Below are 27,761 nucleotides of genomic sequence, written 5' to 3'. Positions count from 1 at the left end.
TGCTCTCTGAGGCCTCCATGATGCTGGTTTCCCACTGTGCCTCCTGAGAACACACAGTGTGGGTAGACTACTAGTGTCGAATCAGTGCCGCAGCTCCTGTACAGGGTCTTCTGTGGCCATATACGGCAGAACCTGATTCTGGATGTGCAGTTAATGGGAACAAAGTCTCTGGCTCTGTGGCTCCTAAAATCACAGTTAAATGCTATTTTAAGGAAAGGGCGGAAAGTCCTAATTGCATACTACACAGTAATTAGAGCCAACCTTATTAAAAACCTGGCAAAAGAAGCTAGAGGTAGCGAATTTTAAACCAGGGAATGAAGAGTTATACATGCTCAATAAACAAGTGAAAAACTCAAAAACGAGAGACAAAAATCGGGAAGAAACCTATTTTCCAGGCAGATGGGTGTCCATTTTAAAAAGTCACCTTGGACCTCAATAAGAAATGCCAACAACAATGAAAACCTTGATGAGTAGGGCCACTCAACAATGATACTCCAAAGAAAGGTATTTTCTGCTAGTCTCTCAGTCCCAGATGTCATACAAGCCACTGGAGAGAAGCTCATCTCCATCCCGTGCCCCTGGTACCCTGTCCATAGCTCAGCTACTATCCATCCAAATGTGGCTAAAATCAGTGTACCCAGTGACAGCATGCAAGGGGTGGCTATCTGTCTCTGGAAACTTTTCTCCTGCTCATTTTCCAATGTTGCTTTTATTTTACTAAAATTGGGACTGAAACATCACTCTTACTAGATTATATATACCCAACTCATTTGTAAATGTCAAAGTGGTACTAATTAAAGGCTGATGAATAAGGTAGCTATGCGGCCAGGTGCTTGTACAGAGGAAACATCGTCCCAGGTTGAAACACAAAAAGTAACCAAATGCGTGTAAAGATAAGGGGAGAAGCATTTCTCTGGGTGCCCCCAACACTTCTAAACAACACTCCCAAATGAGGATAATCTACAGAGATGTTGAGGCGCCTCTGGGCCACAGGATAACTTCTTAAGTCAAAGGTTTAGGAAAATCCTCTAAGCAAGAACCTCTTTCCAGTCATTTCAGCTAAACTACTTGTGAACATGGCTTTGAGGATGACAGAGCCTATCAAAGTGAAGAGTCTAAGGCAATGGGAAGGGAGATTCTAAAGAGGTGAAAAATGACTTTAAGAGGACAGGAAACAGGGATATTGCTTAATCCCTGTTTCTGGAGAAAGATTACGGGCTATAATTTAGGGCCCACAAACAGGAAATGCCCTTCTCACACACTCTTATCTTTATTCCTTGGTACTTCCCACCAAAAATAAATACCCTAAGAACATGCAAGTTAAAATCTCTGTCCTCTAGAGATATTATTGACCAAAGCAGCGTATCTCCATGCAGTGAGTGGTTTGCAAACTACAGGCTGTTTTGAAAACAAATGACATGGTGTGTGGTGAGAACCTGGAGGCTACAGAGGGTGGAGAGAGAGAGTTAGTCTCAAGTGTGGAGCCGTGAGCAATTAACTGTCATGCCTTCAACTAAACTTTCCACAGTTCTGCAATCCAGACTCAGACAACACAGCAAGGCCACCAAGAAAGCTACTGGTCTCCAGGTCACAAAGGCACTTGACACCTCCAAACACCATTATTCTTTCTGTGCCAACCACTCTCAGATAAGCAAAACAACCCCCACTCCAGGATCATCTAACAGTGGCAAGAGGCACAATTAGTTTTAACCACTTTCTTTGGGACCGAAAATTCCCAGGTGCAGAGGGAAGAAGGCGATTGGTAACTGAGGTACTTGGAGACCTCGAGAACCTCAGACTCTCTGATGGCCCTGCGGTGCTGGCTGGGATCCTGGCATCCCAGGAGGACCTACTACATCATCCTCATCTTCCTCCTCCTGCTCTTCGCTGTTTGTATGGCGCCAGGAGGGCATGCTCACGAGACGGAGGGTCTTCAGCCCTGCTGGCTCCTTTGGCCACCAACCAAGGCAAAAACATGACATAGTGACAGGAAATTCACAACACAAAAATGAGAAGGAAATGAATGCAACATTTTTTTTAAAAAGTGAAAATAAATATGAAAATACCCTCCCACAACCCAAAACATGCAAAACCATATCAAGACCAGATCACATGGTTATATTGAACACTTAGTCTGAAACACATCTTCAATTCTCCATGGCTGCCCATTCTCTCTTTTTGTGAATCAACTAAAGGAGAAGGAGATTCTGAGAATAATCATGAAAGAGGTATCTGGATTATTCTCAGTGAAGAGATGATATGCTATGAATATCTCCATAAACAACTTGCACGTTTTCAAAGGTTAGGCAAAGAAATTAGATTGGAGTGTTTTCAGACGGTTTTATAAGCAACGTCACCAAAAAAGAATCACTTTCAATATAAAATCCCTACAAGTTCATCAAATATCCCAGCCAAATTGCCCAAAATGTAACTTTGTGAGTTAAAGTCCAGCAATGTGAAAGTGACATTACGATTACTTATGAGATTTATAAATGAGGGCCAGATAAGAAGTGGAATTCGCCAGTAGTGGCTGTGCTAATAAACGCATCTGTCAATTTAAGTCCATTAAAAATTATAAAAGTAGGGGCACCTGGGTGGCTCGGTCAGTTTAAGCATCTGACTCTTGATTTTGGCTCAGGTCATGATCTCACAGTCATGAGATCGAGCCCCACATTGAGTACCCCCACAGTGGAAGCAGAGCCTCCTTAGGGTTCTCTCTCCCTCGCTCCCTCTGCCCCTGCTCCACTCAGGCTCTCTCAGGGGGAAAAATCATAAAAGTAATTCTACCGTAAGACAAAAGAGATGTGAAACCAAAACAAAGGGCCCATGGGAAGCCAAGCCCCAATCCTTGAAGAAGGTGAATAATACTTAAGGAGCAAAATCTAATGTGCTAAATTCCCTTCTTCAGAAACAGCAAACGCTGACTAAGAATTCACCAAAGGCAATGAATGCTTGAGTTACTTCAGTTCATGTTTTCCCCCAGAGATGTTTCCAGTATTTACCCCTGGACTTTTCTAAATGAAAACTATGTTGGGACACCTGGGTGTCTCAGTCAATCAAGCGTCTGACTCTTGATTTCGGCTTAGGTCATGATCTCATGGTTCATGAGACAGAGCCCCACGTCAGGCTCTGTGCTGACAGCATGGAACCTGCTTGGGATTCTCTCTCTCCCTCTCTCTGTCCACCCCACCCCCCTCAAAACAAAGAACCCACAAGTGGGGTTATTTTGATAAGCCAAGAAGCTCAGGCAGATTTGTCTTTAGATACATAGGTGTTTCCCACAAGCAATGCTTACTTAACACATTTGGGAGTAGGCAGGCATATTTAATTATCCAAGGAATTCAAATGTACTGCATCCAGGACTGTGTTCAGATAGCAACTTCAGGGGCGCCTGGGTGGCGCAGTCGGTTAAGCGTCCGACTTCAGCCAGGTCACAATCTCGCGGTCCGTGAGTTCAAGCCCCGCGTCGGGCTCTGGGCTGATGGCTCGGAGCCTGGAGCCTGTTTCCGATTCTGTGTCTCCCTCTCTCTCTGCCCCTCCCCCGTTCATGCTCTGTCTCTCTCTGTCCCAAAAATAAAAAATAAACGTGGAAAAAAAAATTTAAAAAAAAAAAAAAAAAAAAAAAGATAGCAACTTCAGTACTTCTCCAAACCTCTGAGATTCAGTGAATCAAAGAAGGAAGAAAGTGAGGTGAACTGGAAACAATAACTCTATATACCTAGGATTTTTTTTTAAGTTTATTAATTTACTTTGAGAGAGAAAGAGAGAGGGAGAGCACATGTGGGCAGGGGAGGGGCAGAGAGAAGGAGAGGGAGAGGGAGAGGGAGAGGGAGAGGGAGAGGGAGAGGGAGAGGGAGAGGGAGAGGGGGAGGGGGAGGGGGGAGAGGGAGGGGGAGAGGGAGAGAGAGAGAGAGAGAGAGAGAGAGAGAGAGAGAGAGAGAGAGAGAGAATCCCATGCTGGTTCCCTGCTGTCAGCACAGAGCCCAACTCGGGGTTTGAACTCATGAACCGTGAGATCATGACATGAGTCAAAATCAAGAGTTGGACACTTAATCGACTGAGTCACCCAGGCACCCTTAAATACCAGGGCTTTTAATATAAACTTCATATCCTTAGCTGAATACAGAAAATAAAACAATTCACAACAGATGGGAAAATAGGAGCACCTATATAGACTAGAAAGAAAACTCTAGAAAGAAAAATATACCTTACTAAAAAGAATCTTTATTTTTTTTAAGTTTATTTATTTATTTATTTATTTATTTATTTAGAGAGAGAGAGAGAGAGAGAGAGAGAAAGAGAGTGCATGCCTAAGAGCAGGGGAGGGGCAGAGAGAGAATTCCAAGCAGGTTCCACACTGTCAGCGCAAAGCCCAATGCGGGGCTTAAACTCAGGAACTTCGAGATCATGACCTGAGCCGAAATCAAGAGTTGGACACTTAACTGACTGAGCCACCCAGGCATCCCACTAAAAAAAAATCTTTAAATGTGAATCTATTGTTCCTGAAATAGTGTACCAACAAGTAGATAAAGAACAAATAAGGAGAAAAAAATGCATATGAAAGGAATAAAACCGATACCTGATTCCATCAAGAAATGAGAATATGACAGATCAATTCACATTAAGATGAAACTACATCATTTTAAAACTGTAAGTATGACTTAGAAGCAAAGTCCACCAATAATGTCTTCTACTTCTTTCTCCCAAGTAACAGAGAGCAGGCAGTGGCGGCCACTGTCCTGGCATTCAACACGATGGACTGGTATGTCATTAACAGGGCCATGTTTGCGAGGTCACTCATGAGAAGAAGAGAGAAGCTCACCAGTTTGATGCCTGAGAGGACCTCCAGCAGAGAGATTAGGTTGTGGCCATCCCGCAGATCTTCATAAAGATCATTGATGTGCTTGCGGACCTGTGCATGAGAATGAAACAGATTTTTATTTGGTCTTAAAATCTCTTATTATCTACACAAGAGTTTTTGATTCTAGGTAAACACAGATTAAAGAATTTGAAATATGAAACAATAATAAAATTCAGGAATTTTCAGTTTTGGAGTACAATACATATGAAATGTAACACTTACCAGAAATGTATGTGTGTTTTTAAAATAGAAGCCAGATCCACTACATACTCTAGCCAACTCTAAACAATATTCAAGAAAGACTGGACAAGGAGATGGAGAGTCAACCATCCTGAAACCTCTCAGGAATTATTATGGACCAAAATGTGATACAATGACCAATGCAGATGGAGGAGTCCAGTCAGAATCCAAAAAGCCTTCTAGAGTGCAAAGGAAACAAAAATGCTAGGTACCCAGTGTTTGACAGGATGTACCTATATTTTAACTCCTCTCTTACCAAATATTTCTAATAGTGAATTTGAGGGTTATTTTCCTTGTGAAAAAAATAATTCCAATTTTAGAACTGAAACTATGGGAAAAAAGATCTCACTTTGGAAAAATATGTGGTCCATGTCAAACACCATGCTGAATGCTGTACACATTATCTCATCTCTCTCTCACATTGATAAGGCAGGTGTTATTCCTATTTTACATGTGAGGAAATGAGGCACAGAGTGTTAAATAACTTGCCCAAGATCACAAGTGGGAAAACTGGCCTCAGGTTGGTCTTTCTGAATTTAGTCTTTGCCATTAACTACTATGCTTTATAATCAGCCATAATCTTATTTTATATTTATTTAAACCAAACAACAGCCCTATGAAGTTTATTCTTGTATCCACGAAGGGACTGAGGAAGCTGAGATCTTGAGAAGTTAAAGTCACATAGCTGCAGGAAGCAGAAATAGGTTTTCTGGTTTGTTACAAGTCCAGTGACAACTCCATGGGGTGACACAACACAGAATCAGAAGACTAGTAGTGGCAAGCATAAGGAAGATTAATTTTCAATATAAATAATTGTCTAGACAACAATAAAAAGGGCTACTTTCAGAAGTCGTGGGTTTCTAGTCACTGAATTCTTCAAGCAGAGACTGGGATACTGGATTTCCACATCTGAGTGTAAAACTGTACTATAGTCATTTCCAATTGTAATATTCTAGCATTCCAAACAGAATGGGAGTCCGAAAAGATAAAGGCTATGGAGTGCCTGGATGGTTCAGTTGGTAGAGGATGTGACTCTTGATCTGAGGGTTATGAGTTCAAGCCCCAAGTTGAGTGCAGAGATTACTTAATAATTAAAAAAAAAAAAAAAAAAAAAAAAGATAAAGGCTGGAAATATCTGGGGAGACTTCCTGGAAGAGAAAGAACTGGAAGGATTAGAAAATGTTTTGATAGAAAGAAGATGGAAAACCACAGAAGACAAGGTACAGAGGTGAAAACATGCAAGATGCGTGTTTGTGCCTGTGTGAGTAAAGGAGTAGGAAGGTGATGGGTAGATTACCCAGTTGGAGGAAATGGTTCATGATGAATTGGGTAATAGCTTTCAAACTTCAAAGGAACATTTCTTTAATTTTTGTGTTATTCACAATGTGAATACAGGTATAACACACTTTTTGGTTTAATCGGCAATATTAATATTTTCTCCACCACTTTAAGTCTAAACAAAATAACACATCTAGCTCAGACTTGTAGCATTTGTTGATTTCCATCATGTAAATACTCCCACCATGACCAATTTCCAGCCACTAATATACTATCACTAAAAGTGATGTCAGGAAGAAATGTACAAGAGCACACCATTATATACTTTTCCATCAGAGATACAGCATACATAATTAACTTCAAGAGCATAGAAAATATTAACATGTAGTAAAATAATTATGATGATGTGTTTTGAGTATTTATTACCATTATTTTAAATATAACATTTCATTGTAAGCTTATATAATTTAATATTTCATAATGGCTGTGCTTAGCAACCAACTCACAGAATTAGTATTCAGTTCTCATGAGCCCATGTAAGCTAGCTCCAGCACACCAGTGGCTCCAAAATTTCAAGACCTCTCCATCAAGTGGGTCCAAGGTTTCAAGCTTGCGCAACCATGGTGCACCATGGTTGCATAAGCAGGTCATGAGGGTTGGAAAGAATGGATTTGGTAAGTTCAATTTTAAATATACTGAATTTATTTTATTTAAAGTTTATTTATTTATTTGAGGGGGAGGGTGTGGGGAGGAGCAGAAAGAGACAGAGAAAGACAATCCCAATCAGGCTCCAAGCTGCCAGCACAGAGCCTGACGTGGGGCTCGATCTCACAAATTGTGAGACAGTGACCTGTGCTGAAATCAAGAGTTGGACACTTAACTGACTGGGAGCCACCCAGGAGCCCCTTAAATATGTTGAATTTAAAAGAGTAGAAAAGGAGCTACAAACGGTAATGTTCTGGAAGCAGCTGAAAATACCAGAATTCAATTTGGGTCAGCTGAGAACTTAAGTTTAGAAGTCATATGCAGAGAGGTGCTAGCTAAAGACATGGGAAATGTTGGCCTTTCTGGGTTAGGGGCAAGAAAGAAGACAGAGTGCTAAGGACTGAGCCTGCGGGAATAGCCAAAATTAGAAGGCAGGAGATGGAAAAGTAATCAACAAAGAACAGGGTGGAAAAAGGCAGTGAAAGAAGTAGGCAAAAAAACAAGAAAGGGTGATCGAGGAAGGGGTGGATTATTGCTAGTATCAAATACTCCAGGACAAGGATAAGGACCAAGAAAGTGTTTTTTTAGTTTTCTTACAAATAACAGTGTTTTTTGTGAGAATCGTTTTCTAGAGAGTGGTAGAATAGAAATCAGATCATAAATGAATGGTGGGTTAAAAAAAATAAATAAAAAAGTGAGGGGTGCCTGGGTGACTCAGGTCACGATCTCAAGGTCATGGGATGGAGCTCCGTATCGGGCTTTGCACTAAGCATGGAGCCTCCTTGGAATTCTCTCTCTCTCTCTCTCTCTCTCTCTCTCTCTCTCCCTCTGCTCCTCTCCCCCACTCGCTTGCTCTCTCTCTCCCTCTCAAATAAAAAAAAATAGGGGCGCCTGGGTGGCGCAGTCGGTTAAGCGTCCGACTTCAGCTCAGGTCACGATCTTGCGGTCCGTGAGTTCGAGCCCCGCGTCGGGCTCTGGGCTGATGGCTCAGAGCCTGGAGCCTGCTTCCGATTCTGTGTCTCCTTCTCTCTCTGCCCCTCCCCCCTTCATGCTCTGTCTCTCTCTGTCTCAAAAATAAATAAACGTTAAAAAAATTTTTTTTTAATTCAAATAAAAAAAAATAAAAAGAATTAAAAGTTCAAAATGAATAAATAAATAAAGTGGGAAAATATGAAGTACTTGATGTTAAGGGTTAAAAAGAGAAATGACAATGAGGGACTTATTTTTGATAGGTAAGACCTGAGCATAAGGTATTAAAATCAAGAATGGGCACTGAATAATTATTTAAATGAATAATAATAGGAATGAGGACCAAGTAAGATCATATTATCAAAAGGACACTAAATACCACGAGTACTAAAAAGAAAAAGGTGGTATTTTGAAATACAAAGTTAATTTCAATCAAGGCCTCAATATCTCCTTCTAAAAATGCCAGTTATGTTTTACACCTGCAAATAGCAAAATTCAACCACCTTACAAAAAACTTAGGTGAAATGAGTTTATTTTTTGTCTCTCAGTCTTTGGTTATAATGACTAACTATGAAAAACTATAAAAGATAGATATAGACAGAGATAATGGGGGAAGGGAGGGGAGCATTTTTTCCTGAGAATTTTCAATAACAGAGAACAATAGTGTTTCTGAAGCATATTGGGCACAGCTCTGCCTACAGATGGATAAAGTACTAGCTAACACTAGTGCTTCTATGTTAGAAAATTTTCAGATACAGAGATGGGATTTGGAGGGTTCAATTCATATCCCAAGATCACACAGCTAGTAAACGGTCAGGCCAATAAAATCCAGGTCTCCAATTCTGCCCCATTCCAAAGTCTTTATCTCTTCTGCACATATCAAGTTGCCTCTAAAGTTTTCCATAAATCTCTTAAGAAAAAGTCCAATAGCAGGGCACCTGGTGGCTCAGGTGATTAAGCGACCAACTCTTTCTTGATTTCAGCTCAGGTCATGATCTCACAGTTAAGAGACTGAGCCCCAGGGGCGCCTGGGTGGCTCAGTCGGTTGAGCGGCCGACTTCGGCTCAGGTCAACGATCTCGCGGTCCGTGAGTTCAAGCCCCGCGTCGGGCTCTGTGCTGACGGCTCAGAGCCTGGAGCCTGCTTCCGATTCTGTGTCTCCCTCTCTCTCTGCCCCTTCCCCATTCATGCTCTGTCTCTCTCTGTCTCAAAAATAAATAAACGTTAAAAAAAAAAAATTAAAAAAAAAAAGAGACTGAGCCCCAAATCAGGCTCTGCACTAAGTGTGGAGCCTGCTTGGGATTCTCTCTCTGCCCATCCCCCACTCTCTCCCTCTTCCTCTCAAAATAAATAAACTTTTAAAAAAAGATAAAAGAAAAAGTCCAATAGCCAAAAAAAAAAAAAAAAAAAAAAAAACAAGCTAACAATGCTGTATGATACATATGAAAGTTGTCAAAAATAAATCCTAAGAGGGGCGCCTGGGTGGCGCAGTCGGTTGGGCGTCCGACTTCAGCCAGGTCACGTTCTCGCGGTCCGTGAGTTCGAGCCCCGCGTCAGGCTCTGGGCTGATGGCTCAGAGCCTGGAGCCTGTTTCCGATTCTGTGTCTCCCTCTCTCTCTGCCCCTCCCCCGTTCATGCTCTGTCTCTCTGTGTCCCCAAAAAATAAATAAACGTTGAAAAAAAAATTTAAAAAAAAAAAAAGAAAGAAAGAAAAAAAAATAAATCCTAAGAATTGTCATTACAAGGAAAACATTTTTTTCTTTCTTTGCTTTCTCTTTTTATTGTATTCATATGACATTGTGGATGCTAACTAAACTTACTGCTAATCATTTCATAATATAGGTAACTCAAACCATTGTGCTATACACATTACACTCATACAGTGATGTATGTCAACTCTGTCTCAATAAGACAGGAAAAGGAAAAGGAAAAGGAAAAGGAAAAGGAAAAGGAAAAGGAAAAGGAAAAGGAAAAGAAAAAAGAAAAGGAAAAGGAAAAGGAAAAGGAAAAGTCCAGTGGACCAAGCATCAGATGTTTTAGAGGCAGTCAGACAAAGCCAAGACTGATCAGGAATCATCAATATGTATCTTTTTCTCCAACTAATACTCATGCTATTCTGTCAACAAAAAGATGAGTGAATAACTTCAGCTACTCAGGTTTTTGCCTGTTTGCATTCCCTGTGAAAATCACTGTCAACATTAGCGAATGTCTCCAAAGAATATATACAAATGGCTAACAAACTGATGAAAAGATGCTCAAAATCATTAGCCATAAGGAAAATGTAAATCAAAACTACAGTAAGATACCAGTCCACACCCAAGAGGATGATTATAATAAAAAAGATGGATTATAACTGTTGATGAGGATATAGAGAAACGGACCCTCACACATTGCTGGTGGGAATATAAAATTGTGCAGTCGCTTTGGTAAACAGTCTGACAGTTCCTCAAAAAGCTAAACACAAGTTACCATATGACCCAGTGATTCTACTCCCAGGTGAATATCCAAGAGAACTGAAAATATCTGTCCAGGAAAAAAAAAAATGAATGCATGTTCACAGCATTCATTGTTCATAACAGCCAGTGGAAATAATCCAAATGTCTATCAATTGATAAATTGGTAAACAAAATGTCGCACATCCATACAGTGGAGTATTATCTGGCAATTAAATACTGATACATGCTATAATGTGGATGAACTCTGAAAACATTATGCTAAGTGAAAGAAGCCATTTACAAAAAGCAAATGACCACATATTGTATGATTCCATTTATAAAAGATATCTAGAATAGGCAAATCTAAAGAGTCAGAAAGTAGATTAGTGGTTGTCTGGGGCTGGGGGATGGTACAGAGGGACTGGGGTGATGACTGAAGAGTACAGGGTTTCTTTTGGGGATGATGAAAGGGTTCTAGAATGGATTGTGGTGATTGTTGCACAACTCTGAATATGCTATAAGTCACTGAATTGTATACTTTAAACATGGGTAAATTGTAGGCTACGTGAATTAAATCTCAAAATAGCTATTTTTAAAAATTAAGGAATGACTATGTTTTGAGGGATCAAGTCCACCGAGGCCAGTCCTCCTCAATTCCTGTGCATCAATAAGCTAAGGAAAGCTCTGCTCTCCCAGTCCTTTACAGATTAACTTGAAGTTATGGGTGTTATGGGTCAGTCAGTAGAGCATGAGATGCATGATCTTGGTTCAGGGTCATGATTTCAAGCCCCGTGTTGGGTATAGAGCCCATTAAAAAAAAAAAGAAGATTAATTTGAAGTTACAGAAAAAGAAACAGCTTCCCCAAATTTCTGAGTAGCTTTAGCAAAGGGAAAAAACTGCACTTGGGTACTTGGAATCAGAATCTGGCCCAAAGGGATTTTAACACTCCCAGCTGGCAGATGAGAAAAGTGTTGCCTGGTCAAGTTAGGTACCCTGTATAAGATCACTGATATGGGAAGTGTCCATCACTGTCTCCCAACTCCAAGTTCAGTGCTCTTTCCCTTCACAAGGCTTCCATGATGCTTGAAGGGTAGAAAGGACATATTAAGAGGACCTCTTCCTTTCCCAAAGAGAACCAAGGATTGTCATGTGGTATTCTTTGACACCTGCAGAAACCCTGATCAAAAAAACCTTTCCTCTAAGACTTAAAAGAAACACAAGCAGCTCAATTTCCTTGACCCAAACTATGTTGAAGAATGATAAACAGGTCAGAGAAGAAAGTTTTAAAGAGAAGAATATGTTATTTATTCTCATCTACACTTATAAAAGGTACAGGGTATGTAAAAGTGAACCTAGTAACTTTTTTTTAAATGTTTTTATTTTATTTTTGAGAGAGACAGTGAGACACAGAGTGAGCGGGGGAGGGCCAGAGAGAGCGAGACACAGAATCCAAAGCAGGCTCCAGGCTCTAGCAAGCTGTCAGCACAGAGCCCAACACGGAGCTTGAACCCATGAACCGTGAGATCATGACCTGAACCAAAGTCGGATGCTCAACTGACTGAGCCACCCAGGCGCCCCTGAATTCATAGATTTCTTTCTTTTTTTTTTTTTTTTAACATTTATTCCATTTTGAGAGACAGTGAGAGACACAGCACAAGTAGGGGAGGGGCAGAGAGCAAGGGAGACAGAATTTGAAGTAGGCTCTGGGCTCTGAGCTCTCAGCACAGAGCCTGATGTGGGGCTCGAACACACAAACCGGGAGCTTGTGACCTGAGCTGAAGTTGGATGCTTAACCAACCGAGCCACCCAGGTGCCCCTGAACTCAGATTTCTAAACTGTAAGGGGAATTCCATATTGATTCCATGGCCAAATTTATCCTTGAGGAAAAGCCTAAAAGCTAATGCTAAAAAACAGATTATAATTGTCCCAGACTTTTTACCTGTGAAAGACCCGCGCTCATTTAAAACTTTGGATATTTGGGGGTGCCTGGCTGGCTTGACCAGTAGAGCATGCAACTCTTCATCTCGAGGTCATGAGTTCGAGCCCTACGTTGGGTAAGGAGTCTACTTGAAAAAAAATTTTTTTTTAAATAACAAAACTCTAGATTTTTCCTTTTGATGGTTCTAGTATATGCTCAGAACTCTTGGGTTTGTAGGCTTGCATTCTAAACTAGGTTACTTATATATTAAGATGCTAACAGCCTTAGCAAATCTCTTTTAAGATTGGACCAACAGTGTTCTCAACTAAGAAAGAAGAATTAATTTGCTTATTCCACAACAAACTGTTTCCCACAGAGATAGCTGGGGATCCAAGGGATCCTAGGTCAACTAAATCCAGAACTTAGGAAGCTTGGTTGCTTTGATCTTATATCCATCTACTTGCCAATGGCCACGTTAATCTGGGTGTACTTGGGGAGCACAGCAAGGGATGCCTGAACTACAAAAAGCAAATCTCGATCTGTAATTCTCAGACCAAAGTTCAAAGGATGCCAGCATGGAGCAGTGATTCTGATTAGCAGTGACTCCCTCTGAAATATCCCTAGATGAGAAATGCCCTTGGCTGGGTGTCTGAGAAGAGATGAAAAATAGCCGGGGACTGAAGTAAAGTTCTGGCCAGCTTCCAATTTCTAACAATGCTCCGCTGTATTCATCTGGTTTCTCCCTCCCTGGGCCTCCTGTCATCACACAGCACTGAGGCAGAGGTCCAACCAGCAACAGCAGCGAGCCAGTGCATTTGTATTCAAAGTACAAAGTTTAAGGGACAAGCCTGAGTCAGGATAAATTCAGTTCTTCTGATTGTTAGAGATGAGGCATGAAAAAATAAATTGGGGGCATATTTAGTAGAAAGAACAAGTAATTTTCATCATGAGACTTGTGAGTGATCCCTAGCTCCATCCTTCCACCAGCTGTATGATCTTGGGAAAGTCACTTTATCATTCTGACTCTCACTTTCCTTAGTTGTGAGCATCGAGAGGATTAAAAACCTTTACTTCCTTCAGTTATTATAAGAATCAAGCCAGATAAGAATGTGCTTTATAAGCTATAAAGCACTATTAGAATATTACTCAGGGCAACAAATACTGGGTACTTCTCACATCTGTGGTGCAGTACATAGTAGACAAAGTAGTACAATACAAACCCTAGCCCTCAGTGAGTGCACCGACGGAGGAGACCAATGAGTGAGCACACGAGGCATCACTTCAAAGTGGTGTGGAACAGAGAGTGGCAATTAATTTAGTCTAAGGACTGGAGGTCAGATTCTCAGGAAGGTGATATTGGAGCTGGGCCTTAAAGGGTAAGTGGGTGATGGCCAGGCAGAGGACACTGGGATGTGCATTCCCGGGAGAGAGAAATGAATAAGCAAAGAGGTGTGAAAGCACACAGTGTTTAGGGAGCACTGAGTTGTGTCATGTGACCAAGCACAGGCCACACAGGCGAGAATGCCTGCAAATGAAGCTGGGCAGCTTGGAACCAGCTTGGGAAGGGTTCTGCATCATGACAGAGTTCTGTGTCACCAAACTGAGGGCAAATGGTACACACTGAAGGAATTAGAGGGGAATAGCAATTTTCTCTCCATGTGTCTCTTCCTTTCTTCTTTCTTCTGACACTAACAAAATAAGACATAAGATCTGCCTTCAAGTTACAATCAAACAGAAAATATGGAATGTATATAAATACTGTAACAGAAGTATGTAAGGAATACAGTGAGGGCACAAAGAAAAGGGTAGTCAATTCCATATGGGAGATTCCGGAAAATATTTATTGAGGAGGTGTTAAATTGGTATTATGCAGGTAAAACAGAGCTGGAGAAGGCTCCACACAGAGAAAGCAGCATGAGCAAAGATACAGAGTCATAAAATAGCATGGCACATGGTTCAGCAAGAGCCTGAGGTAGGAGGGAAATTCAACACTCTGAGGCTGGAAACGTAGGCAGAAGCTGGGGCCATTACTGATGTTAACAGCACAAGTTCTAGACTTTAGGCTGCCTGAATTCTAAAATTTCAGTTCTGCCTCTTTCTAGTGGTGTGACCTTGAACAAGTTAACCTCCCTAAACCTCATTTTCCTCATTGATAAAATGGGAAAATTATAGAGTCTACAGCAATCGTCAGTGAGGATTAAATGAGATAATGCATGTAAGGGACTTAGTACAGAATGTCCGCTTTACAGGAAGCACTCAGTAAACTATTTTCCTTAACATTGTTACTACAGAAAACAATATTGGGAACTATTACAGTGGTCAAGGCAAGCTGAAGAGGTCCTAGACTAGAACAGAAGTCATGGAGATAGAGAGGAAAAGTCAGATGCAAGCATTTTCTGAGTTGGAAGTGAGTGACTGGAGCTGGTGACAAGGGGATGATTGGCAGGCTGAAAATAGTACGATTCTAGGTTCCTAATTTGGACAGCTAGGTACGTGAGTGAAAATATTTAGCAATTTGGGATGTGTTGAATATAAGATATGTCTGAGTGACATCCAGATGAACGTGTCTAGTACACGGTCTTTGGCTTAGGAAAGAATATAGGAAATGGCTCTATTATTATGTCCTTTTTTTTTTTTTTTTTTTGAGAGAGAGTGCGTGTGCACACATAAGTGGCAGAGAAAGAATGCTGAGCAGGCTCTGCGCTATTAACATAGAGCCACATGTGGGGCTTAATCTCAGAGAGAACCAACAGATCATGACTTGAGCTGAAATCAAGAGTCAGACGCTTAACAGACTGAGCCACCCAGGTGCCCCTCATTATGTCCTTATCCATACTTTATAGTTTGAAAACTGCCCTCAACTGCAATTCCCATTAAACAAGTGGCCCTAAGGAGGTATGTTTAATTTATGTAACCATCTCCCTAGCTACAGATTACTGAGCTATAGATGGACACCTGACCCATGGAGGAAAAAGAAACCCCAGCCGATCAGATTTTCTATTGTCTTCAGAATCCTGCAGCCACAAGGGTTTATATCACCATTTGAGAGACAACCACCACAGCTTACACACAAGCAATGGGAGAAATGCAGAGACACAGGAGGCATACAGAAAGAAATAAAAGTGAAAGAACACAAGGCCTCATAAAAAGAGAGTAGCTGCCTGATAATGTTTAGTTTTTCATAAAGCCTAGCTGCCTCCAGACACCAGATTCTATGAGATCACCTTGTATTCTTTTTCTTCCTGTGCTTTCTTGCATTCCGCGCCACCAGTGATCCCTGTGACTAACACAAGAGACTGCCAAAGACGAGTATAGAGAACAAAACTAGAAAATGGGTAAGGTTAGGTCCCTAGGGACCAGCAACATGGAGAAGTCAGAAAGAAAGGCCAGTCAGAGAGGCATGAAAAAGGCATTCATAGAGGAAAGAGGTAATTCAGGAAAAAGCAGTGTAGGAGAAGCCAACATAAAAGAGGGTTTTAAGGAATAATAAATTAGTCAACAGTATCAGATGCTGTAGAGAAATCAAATAAGAGAAAGACAAAACCAGGCTACTGGATACAGCAATTAAGAGGTCACTGGTGACCTTTCCCAGAGCAGTAATCAATATAACTCAAAATTTTCTGAATTATTTGAGTAATTATTATACAATATTCAAAACTTTTGTTTTCAAATATTGACTGTCATATTAGTCACACTGCTTAGCCTGAGGTGTGTGTGTGTGTTTTTAATGTTTTTATTTATTTTGAGAGCGAGAGTGTGAGCAGGGGAGGGACAGAGAGAAGCGGTGACAGAGGATCTGAAGCGGGCTCTACAATGACAGCAGCAAGCTCAATGTGGGGCTCGAACTCACAAACTATGAGATCATGACCTGAGCTGAAGTCAGACACTCAACCAAGTGAGCCATCCAGGCGCTCCCTGAGGTGGGCTTTTAACAGGCCTCTGCTTGGGGTGCCCGGGTGGCTCAGTCGGTTAAGCGTCCAGCTTCAGCTCAGGTCACGATCTCGCGGTCCGTGAGTTCGAGCCCCGCGTCGGGCTCTGGGCTGATGGCTCAGAGCCTGGAGCCTGCTTACAATTCTGTGTCTCCCTCTCTCTCTCTGCCCCTCCCCCGTTCATGCTCTGTCTCTCTCTGTCTCAAAAATAAATGTTAAAAAAAAAATTATAAGAGGCCTCTGCCTAGGTTTCTCCTCTATTTAAAAATAATAATAAAATCTGTCCCTCCCCACCAACCCCCCTGCCAGCAATTCTGGAAGTACTCTGCATCTTAAACTGCATGGTGGTTATAATGTATATGCACATGTAAAAACTGCTTAAACATTTACGATTTGTACACTTAGAGAATAAAAGCCCCTCTTCCCCATCCTTACACAGTGGTCAAATCTAGAAAAAAAATAAAGAAGGGAGCTTAGAAGATAATTTATAAAGCTAGGAACAAAGTGTTCTTTGAATCTAGGAATCACCCCCCGGCAACCTCAACCCTCAACCTTCTGAGGTAATGGCATTTATTACTGTCGTCTCCAAGAAACCGATCAGTACAAGTTTCCACACTGTTATGACTATGTTAGTTATTTTTAAAAAGTCACATGTGTATCTACATTGAGCACATGACAAGCAATCTGAACTATCCAAGAGACAAGACTGATAAATCCAGCTGAAGAGCAGCCAGAGGTGCCAGTGCAACATCTGTGAAGGAGTCCTACCTTCATCAGGTGCTTATTGACCCATTTGGTGAATGTCTTCTTCTGAACACGGTCCCGTTCATCTGTAAAGGAAACACAGAGAAGGCACTGGCTTAGTGCTGCCCAGACAAGTTCTCATACGCCAGCTTCGTCCACACCCCAGCTTCTCCGTGGACTGTGAAGATAGTTTCCATAGACCCATGAGAAGTGTCTTATTGTTGGGAAGATTTGGCCTCTCTGGACTTCCTCCCCTGTCCCGACCATGTTGCCGCTTTACAGATGAGACAGAATCCCATATGGCTCAGAAACCATATTGTGGCGAAGTCTCTTTAACATCATAATCCTCTGGGGAGTGAGTGATTCTCTGCTTCCCCCAAAACAACCTCCATAAAGCCAAAGCTGTGAACACCACCTGCAGAAGAGGTGGAGTGGCCTTGGCATTTGGGACCCTTGTATTGGCAGTGGTTACATCTCCCTCTCTGCAAACTGATCTGCCTGACCAATGCTCTGCCCCCACCCTCTCCTGTCCTACTTTCCTCACCAGCCTTTACCAATCAGGCAAAGTCAGAAAGCTGCTCAGTTTACCCACACTGCACATCTCCCCCACCCCTTCCTTCTCCTAAGTCTTACAGAGCCACTTCTTTGTAGGCAAATTCTTCATTCTCCATTTTGTGCACCTCTTTAACAAATACATGACTGCCAATACTTGGCAATCACTGTTCCAGAGGCCTGGTCTTGCAGAGGACTCCCTTTCTACCACACCCACCAATTCCCCAGGGTGCTTCTCAACTGATCCATCAGCCTTGCTCTTTTTCTTCTATTTGAAGCCTATGCTATCCCCATACTACCTTATTCAAATCATCCTTGCTGTCATGGACCACTCCCTGCCACCTGTCCCCCTCCACATGGTAAATCTACCTTAACGTCCGCAACAACTTAGTTCACACTGATTATCTTCATAGGCACCCTCTGGCATCCTCAAATTACTTGATCTCCTGTGCATATCCAGCCATCACGCTGCCATTCCTGGGCCTCATTTCTGCTCCAAACATACCTACTTAACAGTCATCTTTATCAACCTTCTGTACCTCTAATCATTCCTAACCTTCATCACTCCATTCCCTTTAAGAGCATCTAAGATTATTCCAGTCTATGCTAGACAACACAGTTAAGCAATTCAAAGCTGCCATCATTAATACCCCAGGAACTGTCATCTGCCTAACCTTCTACCACTACATTCACCGTGACAATCTGCAAACCTGAATTACCACATTGCTCAACTCTTCCATTTTTTGCTCCAAGTCAGTCAGCATTCCAGAGAAGAAAGTGGCAGAATTATAGAACTCTGGTTCACTAGCGATCCACACAAACATCAGTGCGGTTTTCCCTCCCCGCTGCCTGGTTCTTCCTTTCTAACTGACTACCTAGTAAGGGTCACATAGGCACCATTCCAAATAATGCCAACACTCTCTCTCTACTTCTAGGTGAATGTACTACCTGCTCACATTTCTAAGTTTATAGCCATTTGGTAAGGCTACCTCATCCCTGTCTCTGGTCTGAACTTCACATCCTTCTTTTCAGCTTTGAATCCTTTCCTGCCTTGCAAGAACACTGATCTCTTCCTACTATATACCACAGAACTTAGGAGTTAGAATTAGTTATCTAGTGTCATTCCCTGCTGAAACATGATTCCCTTCAACAACAAAGAATCATCTATTCAGGGTTGAAAGGTGTGCCCAGATCCTGCATACTTCTATAATATTCCTGATATTTAAGATTTAATAGAGAATTTACTACCTCCTAAGGCAATACATATTGATTTAATAGTTCTATAAAATGTCATCATCTGCTTCACTATAAACTCTACCTATTGGCTCTCATTTGGAACTGTTAGAATTTTTTTCTTAACTTTTCATTTTATTTTTTATTTTTTTTGAGACAGAGAGAGACAGAGCATGAACAGGGGAGGGGCAGAGAGAGAGGGAGACACAGAATCGGAAGCAGGCTCTAGGCTCTGAGCCATCAGCCCAGAGCCCGACGTGGGGCTCGAACTCACAGACCGCGAGATCGTGACCTAAGCTGAAGTCGGACGCCTAACCGACTGAGCCACCCAGGCGCCCCTAGAATTTTTTTTTTAAGTGTAGGCTTTCACTTAATAGAGTCCTGTAAGTATTCAAAGCCAAGATCTTTATTAGATTTGACCACTGTAATTCCAACGTATTTTGATCTTTTTAGATGCTGATTCAGTTTTCTAACATCTTCATTATCCTTTCCAAACCTGTGTCATCTGCAGACTGAATCAGAATCCACTTATAACTCAAAAAGTTAAAAACAGAACTATCCTACAACCCAGCAATTGCACTACTAGGGATTTACACAAAGGATACAAAAATACTGATTCGAAGGGGCACATCACCCCAATGTTTATGGCAGCATTATCAACAATAGCCAAATTATGGAAAGAGCCTGAGTGTCCATTGACTGATGAATGCATAGAGATGTGGCATACACACACACACACACACACACACACACACACACACACACACACACGATGGAATATTACTGAGCCATCAAAAAGAATGAAATTTTGCCATTTGCAATGATGTGGGTGGAGCTAGAGTGTATTATGCTAAATGAAATAAGTCAGTCAGAGAAAGACAAATACCATACGATTTCAATCATATGTTCATATTTAAGAAACAAAACAGATGAACATGGGGAAGAGAAAAAAAGGGAGAGAGACAGAGAGAGAGGCAAACCATGAGACTCTCAACTACAGAGAACAAACTGAGGGTTGCTGGAGAGAAGTGGGTGGGGGGTGAGCTAAATAGGTGATGGGTATTAAGGAGGGCACTTGTTGGGATGAGCACCGGGTGTTATATGTAAGTGATGAATCACTAAATTCTACTCCTGAAACCAATATTACACTATATGTTAACTAACTAGAATTTAAATAAAAACTTGAAACAAAAACAATCACAAAAGAATCCACTTACAACTGTAGTCTCATCTAAATCACTGACACTTTGCTCACACTATTTTCTCTTCATGACATGCTAATCTCTCCTTCTCTACCTCTCCAAATGCTATTTATTCCTTAAAATTTAGTTTATTCATTTACTCATTTCTTCTTTGAATACGTCTTTATTAAGGACCTAGGTCCCTAGAAGAGCCTGTGTTTGACTCTGACAATAGATACCAAAGTCACTGTCCCTATTCTTTAAAAGAGATGACAGGGTGCCTGGCTGCCTCAGTTGGTGGAGGCAACTCCTAATCTCAGGGTCCTGAGTTCAAGCCCCACAATGGGCATGGAACCTACAAAGAAAAGAAGAGAAGAGAAGAGAAGAGAAGAGAAGAGAAGAGAAGAGAAGAGAAGAGAAGAGAAGAGAAAAGAAAAGAAAAGAAAAGAAAAAGTCTAGCAGAAAAGAGAAATAACTTCAGTACAGTTTGATACATGCTATAACAGAGCTAAGCACAGAGTGCTCAAGAACACAAGAGAAATGGTTAAGCTACCTGAACAGGAGAGGGAAACATGAGCAGTTAGTGAAAGTTTCCAGATGAATGACTCTACCTAAACCTTAAAAGATGAGTAGAAGTTAGCCAGGAATTAAAAGGAAGGGACAAAGCTACTACACGAAGTTTCACGTAATGCAAATTCATGGAGACAACTGGGAGCTTATGTTCAGAGAAGAGCACAGAATCAAGGATGGTTGAAAGACAGGATGTATATTAGGTAGTGGAGAGATTTAAAACTAGATAGGATGGCATGGGTCAAATCATGACCGTTCTTGCAAACAAAGGAGTTCAAACTTTACCACTAAGAAATTGGTAGAGATAGGTAAGAGGAAGCTTTGAAAGATTTTAAATAGGAGATGACATGATCAGATGTATGCTTGAGAAAACTACTCTGGCAGCCTTTCTTGACAACTCCAGGCTCAACAGTCTCTTTGTCCTACACATTTTTATGGTTCTTACTATGCTAATCACTCAGTCAGCACTTTATATATAGAGTCCTGGCTTTTAATATGCTTACTCTCACATCACCCATGAGATCATTAACTCCTTAAGGAAGGAGACCATGCTTTACTTTTTGTATCTCCCAAAGCTGCTAACACCTAAAGCTCTGCAGGATGTGACCTAAAACAAAAACTTTCTTGACTGGCCAATATATGATTAGAAGACTGGCTAACAAAACACACAGAATGAAATCACAGCCAAGTTACCTACAAGAAAACAGTCCAACAGGTAAAAAAGCCAACAGCGCAGTGTCACCTGTGTGCTGAAACATGCAGCCATGATGAGAAAACAAAAAGCCAACTGAAAGTTCTGCCCCACCCCCTACATTTTCACCACTACCAAACCCATTCTGCTTCACTACACTTAATACCTTCTTAACCAAGAGTGGCCTGTTTCTAATTTTACAAAATTCTCACCCTGGAGACACAAGTTTTCCTTCTTATTTTTCTTTTCAGAATTTATTTTATCATAAAAGCTGTATGCGTTTGCTGTGACAGGTTAATACATAGTTGGAAAAGTTAACAAATGTCCTTTTAAACTGATCAACTTTTTTTTTTAAATGGATTTCATGCCCAGCGCGGAGCCCAACATGGGGCTTGAACTCACCACCCTAAGAGCAAGACCCGAGCCAAGATCAAGAGTCGGACACCCAGCCGACTGAGCCACCCAGGTGCCCCTAAACTAATCAACATTTTAAAGAGGCGGAATTCATAGGATTTCTCTTTAGTCCACTGCCTCCTTTATTTTAGACCTAAAGATGCAACGGGCATGATGGAGACTGTTCATTCCATCTTACTATATCCATAAGCTATTCTATTCACCTACCAAGTCCTTACAGGATAATAATGCGCTAGGTAGACCTAATGTTCTCATATCAGTCATGTTTCTAATAGCTAAAAAACTGACTTTCAATTCAGGAGTGAGAGGTCTGAGTACTTACTCTGAACATAATTACTAAGGGCAACGTGATTACAAGCCCTTTTCAAGACCAGCTAGCCTGCTTTAGAGCTGAGCCAGAAGCTCCTCAGAAACGGGTTTTATGGAACAACAGTGCCCCAAAGCTGGAGGATTCTTTTTTAGGATCCTGTGTTGCAGACCCATCAATTATATGCAAGTTCTTTCCGATTTAAGCATTAAGACAAGGATACTGCAGTAACTGGGGTTTAAGATCATTAATATTTTTAGCAAGGAAATTCATCAGGGAAGCCAAAGAGCAACTTTAACTATTATACCTTCAAAATGCTCCAAACAGCTCAGACTTTGAAACTTTTAAAATAAGTTTTAGGTTTGGCTTCCTACACACAAATCCCTAATTTAATTCCAGGCCCAGCAAAGGTACAATTTTCAAAGGTACCCAAGTCAATCAAAGAAAAGGCCATATTTTTGATGCTTCTTATAAACTTGGCCCCACCCAAGGCTATGAACTGACAACAAAGAACCCAACTGCCCACTGGGAAATTCTAAGATTGTACATATTGAGGCACCAATTAATCATTCAGGGATTACTTAATTAGAAGGATTTAATACTTGTTTCCAACTTTTATTAAGGGCATTACAGTCCACTGAGCTACCAATATACCCTAATTTTCTTTCTTTTTGTTTCACTGGCAGAGATGTCCTTCCTGTAACTTAGGCAAGTCCTTCCACCTAAAATCTGGATCCCATCTCTTCTCTTCCCTCAGGAACCTTAATCCAACAATTATCCCCTAGCTTGTATATCTTTAACTTCTCTCTTTCCTTTCCCCTTGGCTTCCTGAACAAGTATGATGACAATGTTGTCTCCACTTCCTCTCCTCCTAGTCCCCCATGTGACCTGTGTGGCCTCCAGCCCCACAAATTCACTGAAACTGCTTTCTCCACAATCACCTTCCTGTCAATTCAAATGACACTGCTGATCATTCCTTCAGCTTTTAAACCCACTCTCCCTCATGAATCTCAGACTCCATTCTACCCTAGTGTTCCTCTTCCTCTTTGGGTTATTCCTTCTCTTCTGCTCACTCCTTATATGTTTACTCATCCTTCACCCTCTTTCCTTCATTCTGTATTCTTAAGATACAGGTGGGTGTTATGTGCATGGTGGAAGGGGAAAAACATAGCTTTTATTTGTTTTTATTTTTTTTAATGTTTATTTTTGAGAGAGAGAGAGAGAGAGAGAGAGAGAGCGAGCACGAAAGTGAGGAAGGGGCAGAGAGAGAGGGAGAATCCGAAGGAGGGTCCAGGCTCTGAGCTGTCAGCAAAGAGCATGACGGGGGCTCAAACTCACAAACTGGGAGATCATGACCTGAGCTGAAGTCAGATGCTTATCAACCAACTGAGCCACCCAGGTGCCCCCCAAAAACATAGCTTTTAAAAAAAGTTACGAAGAGCTGTTCTCTCCATTCTCCCAGAATGACTTCATCTACTCCTATGTTTTCAATCATAACTGATAATTTTCAAATCCATATCTTAAGCTCACGCTTTCATCCTAAATACCACTCCCATATGCCTAATTGCCTCCTAAACATTTATTTCATGCTCATCTCAAATTCAATTTGTCTAAAACGGAACTTTTCTTTTCCCTCTGTTTCTAACAGGTTTCCCTACTATAACCCATGTGTTGAGGACTGAATGTTTGTATCTCCTCCCCTAAACTTATATGTTGAAATCCTAACCCCCCACTGTGATAGTATCAGGAGGTGAGGCCTTCGGAACATGATTAGGTCAAGAGGGTGGAGCCTTATAAAAAGGTGGTTCTTTATAAAAGGACCCCAGACAGTCCTCTCTCCGCCATGTGAGGGTACAGTGAGAAGACAGCAGTCTATGAACCAGCAAGAGGGCTCTCACCAGACAACACATTTGCAGTTGCCTTGATCTTGGACTTCCAGCCTCCAGAACTGTGAGAAATCAAGGTGTGTTGTGTAAGCTACCATGTGTGTGGTTTTATTATGGCAGCCCAAATTAAGACACTATCCTTCTCAATGCTGCCAGCCATCTTTCTGGCAAAACTAATCTTCTTACTGTCTGACTTAAAATCCTTCAATGACTCTGTATCCTCCTAATAATATTAACAGTTAACATTTATTGAACACCTGCTTATGTGCTACACACCTTACATATATTGCTTCTAATGCTCAACAACCCTGAAAATTAAATATTATTTTACTGGAAAAATAAAGCCTAGAGAGGGTAAGTAATTTTTCAGAGATCACAAGGTAGATAATGAAGTCAAATCCGAACTCAGCTCCACTGGATTCCAAAGCCTGATGCCTCCATTCAGGATAATATTTAAACTTTTTGTCTCAGCATCTAAGACCCATTATGATGTGCTGCCTGTCTGCCACTCATTCCTCTCTCCTGTTTCATAAAAATTCTTTCAGCCTTCCTGAACATTCTTGCCGAATGTAATCTTCCCCTGTATTTACTGTTCCCTCTGCTTGGAATATAGTTCCCTTTTCTCCGATTACTTATTGTTCTGTATTCAACTCAACCATCACTTCCTCCAGGAGCTTTTCCTATCCCTTATACACACTAGTTGAGGTGATCTTCCTCTTGTGCTTGGTACAAGATATCACTGTTTACACGTCTATCTGTCCTACTCTGCCAGAAACAATTTGACAATAGGCCTAAAATTGGAATTAAAGCCTGAATTTGCAGTGCAAAGCTCTGTGTTCTAATCCAATGTAGCCTATAACATAGTCCCAGTGCATTATAAATCATTAAAAAAGCAAATAAGAGAATAGCTTTTGCTTGTTTCCCCAGGGGCCACAGAAAAATCACAAATGGTTCAAGAAGCCCAAGAAGCACCAACTACCTGGAAATGTCAAACTGAGATACCTGAGCTGACAGAGAAGGGAAGTAGATAGTCAGAAAAGGCCTGTGCCTTGACCTCACGAAGTTTACAACCTAGTGCAAAGACCAATATGTAAATAATTAACAACATTATCAAGCAAATAACACACCATATACAAGCTACACAACATGATGCTGATAATCACAGAGTTAGCTAATTCTGATAGAGGGGCTGGAGAAGAGTCATGGAAGGCATGATGCTTGAACTAAACCTTGGATAACAATTAGGATTTGGGCAGCCCAAAAAGGAGTTAAAGAATGCCAAACGGGGAGGGCGCCTGGGTGGCTGGGTCGGTTAAGCGTCAGACTTCGGCTCAGGTCATGATCTCATGGTCTGTGAGTTCGAGCCCTGTGTCAGACTCTGTGCTGACAGCTCAGAGCCTGGAGCCTGTTTCAGATTCTGTGTCTCCCTCTCTCTCTGCCCCTCCCCCGTTCATGCTCTGTCTCTCTCTGTCTCAAAAATAAATAAACGTTACCAACAACAACAACAAAAAGAATGCCGAACGGAAGAAAAAGCAGGAGCAGCGATTGGGACATGTGTAAGTACAGAGGATATGTTTCAGGGAATAGTATAGCTATGCATAGCCTACAATTAGCAACATAATGAGAAAGGAAGCTAGCAAGGTCATCTGAGGTTAAATCACTCCAGAAAACTGAAGGAGTATGTACTTAATTCAGTAAATAAAATAGTAACACTGAGATTTTCTGAACAAGAGGGTGTTTTGGAAGGATTAATCTGGCACTGAACTGAAGGCCAGACTGCAGCAGACAGACAACTAAGAGGTACAAGGCAAGCTAGATGTCTACCATGACAAACCAAGAAAGAAATCTAAGAGCATGAATTAGGGCAGAGGCAGCAGGGATTAAAGGAGGGCAGTCAAGATCTGCAAGATAATATAGAGGCAGAAACAATAGCCCTTAAATAGTGACTAGATATGGTAAGGAAAGGGAGGGTTCAAAACAATTCCAATGTTTCTAGTCAACAAATGTTGGTCAAATAATGTTTCTAGCAACTGGGAGGAGTAGTGTCTTGAGATTAGGAAAACAGAAGGAGGCACAGATTGGCTGTGCACAGGTTGGGTAAAGGAGAAGAAAAATAATGAAGTGTTAGCAGGACCTTCTTGCTGACAGTTGGAACCCTAGGTCTAGAGTTCAGAAGAGCAGTTAAAATTGAGGATACAGATTTGAAGCTAACTGTTTGCCGGTGAGGCTGTGGCAAGTACAGCAGACAGCCTCTCTCAACAAATCTTCCTAAATCACCACTTTGCCCATATTATCCCTCTACTCAAAATCTTTTAGTGGCTCCCAGAAGACTAAGTCCAGGCCCTTTACTCCATAGTCTGCTACAACCTTTGATATTTGAGTCTAGTTTTTATTCACTATATGTTAGGTGGTTGGAGGAGACAAAGACGTAGGCTCTGACCTGAAGAAATTTACAATCTATTCTTCCACCTTTTCCTTTAGGCTCTCCCCTACAAGACCTCACTACAACCATTCTGATATCATTGTTTCCAAACACACTTTGCACATTCTTGTCTTTGTTCACCATCTGCCCCTACTGGAATATCTGCCCCCGCCCTCCACTCTTTTTGGATCATCTAAGTTAGAGCCTCCTTACAAGACCCAACTGAAATCCCACTTCTTCCTTTATACCTTTTTGGCTATGCCAGCCACCTCTAGATGCCTCAAGGTGCCTATGTTTATTCAATTTACTTGGCACCAAGCATATAAAACCTATTGTTAGATACCTCTATATGTAAATCCAATTTATCTGAACTTTAGCTCTTTGGAGTCAAGAACCATGTTTTAAATTTCTTTAAACAATTAAGACAACAATGGATACTCAAGAATACTCATTCATTTAACAAATATACACTGAAAGCCCACTATGCGCCAAGGTTATTATCTACAAGGACACTTTAAGACGGGATTTTCAAAGTCAGACTACAGAAGTATTCCCAAATGATAATTAAAAGGCTACTTTTCAAAAAAGGCGGGGGGTGGAGGGGTGCTCCTGGGTGGCCCAGTGGGTTAAACATCGGACTCTTGCTTTCAGCTTAGGTCATGGTCTCGTGGTTGTCCAAAAGAGGCCCCCTCCCCAACCCCACATTAGGCTCCACACTCAGTGCTGGCCATGAAGCCTGCTTGGTATTCTCATTCTCTCTCTCTCTCTCTCTCTCTCTCTCTCTCTCTTCTCTCCCTCCCTCCCTCCCTCTCCCTCTCCCTCTGCCCTTCTGTGCTCTCTCTCTCTCTCTAAAAAAAAAAAAAAGAAAAAAAGGCTGCTTTTCAGCAGGGAGCATGGATTTCCATTCAGATGTCCCATCTACAGTTACAGCTTTCCTAAATTCTTCTTGCCATGTCTGGATCCAGGAGACTTTGAACCACTTAATGCAAGCTCAAAGAAAATGGGCTGAAGAAACAGATCCACAAATACAGAGGACAAACTGATGGTCACCAAAGGGGAGTGGGGTGCGGGGGTGGGCAAAATGTGTAAAGGGGAGTGGGAGATACAGGCTTCCAGCTATGGGATGAATAAGGCACAGGGGTAAAAGGTACAGCATAGGGAATATAATCAATAATATTGTAATAGTAATGTATGGTGACAGAGGGTAGATACACTGTGGTGAGCACAGCATAAGGTATAAACTTATTGAATCATATACCTCAAACATAACATTGTCTGTCAACTATGCTTTGATAAGAAAGGGAGGGAGGGAGAAAAGGAGAGGGAGGGAGGGAGGGGAGAGAAGGAGAAGAAAGGAGAGGAAAAGAGAGGGGAGGGGAGGGTAAGAGGGGGAGGGGAGGAGAGGAGAGGAGAGGAAAGGAGAAAA

General features: G+C 41.5%; 1 protein-coding gene across 1 annotated transcript in view; it reads right to left on the bottom strand.

Moving 5' to 3' along the window:
* Window positions 1-27,761, bottom strand: part of MACF1 (microtubule actin crosslinking factor 1) — a 230,379-nt gene that overhangs the window by 189,288 nt on the left and 13,330 nt on the right. The window contains 2 exon segments of the mRNA XM_032594263.1: window positions 4,823-4,912; window positions 17,104-17,165. Coding sequence (XP_032450154.1) covers window positions 4,823-4,912; window positions 17,104-17,165 — 152 coding nt within the window.

The sequence above is a fragment of the Lynx canadensis genome, chromosome C1 (genome assembly GCF_007474595.2).
Source record: "Lynx canadensis isolate LIC74 chromosome C1, mLynCan4.pri.v2, whole genome shotgun sequence".
Taxonomy (NCBI): domain Eukaryota; kingdom Metazoa; phylum Chordata; class Mammalia; order Carnivora; family Felidae; genus Lynx; species Lynx canadensis.
This window is presented reverse-complemented; position numbering and strand designations above follow the sequence as displayed.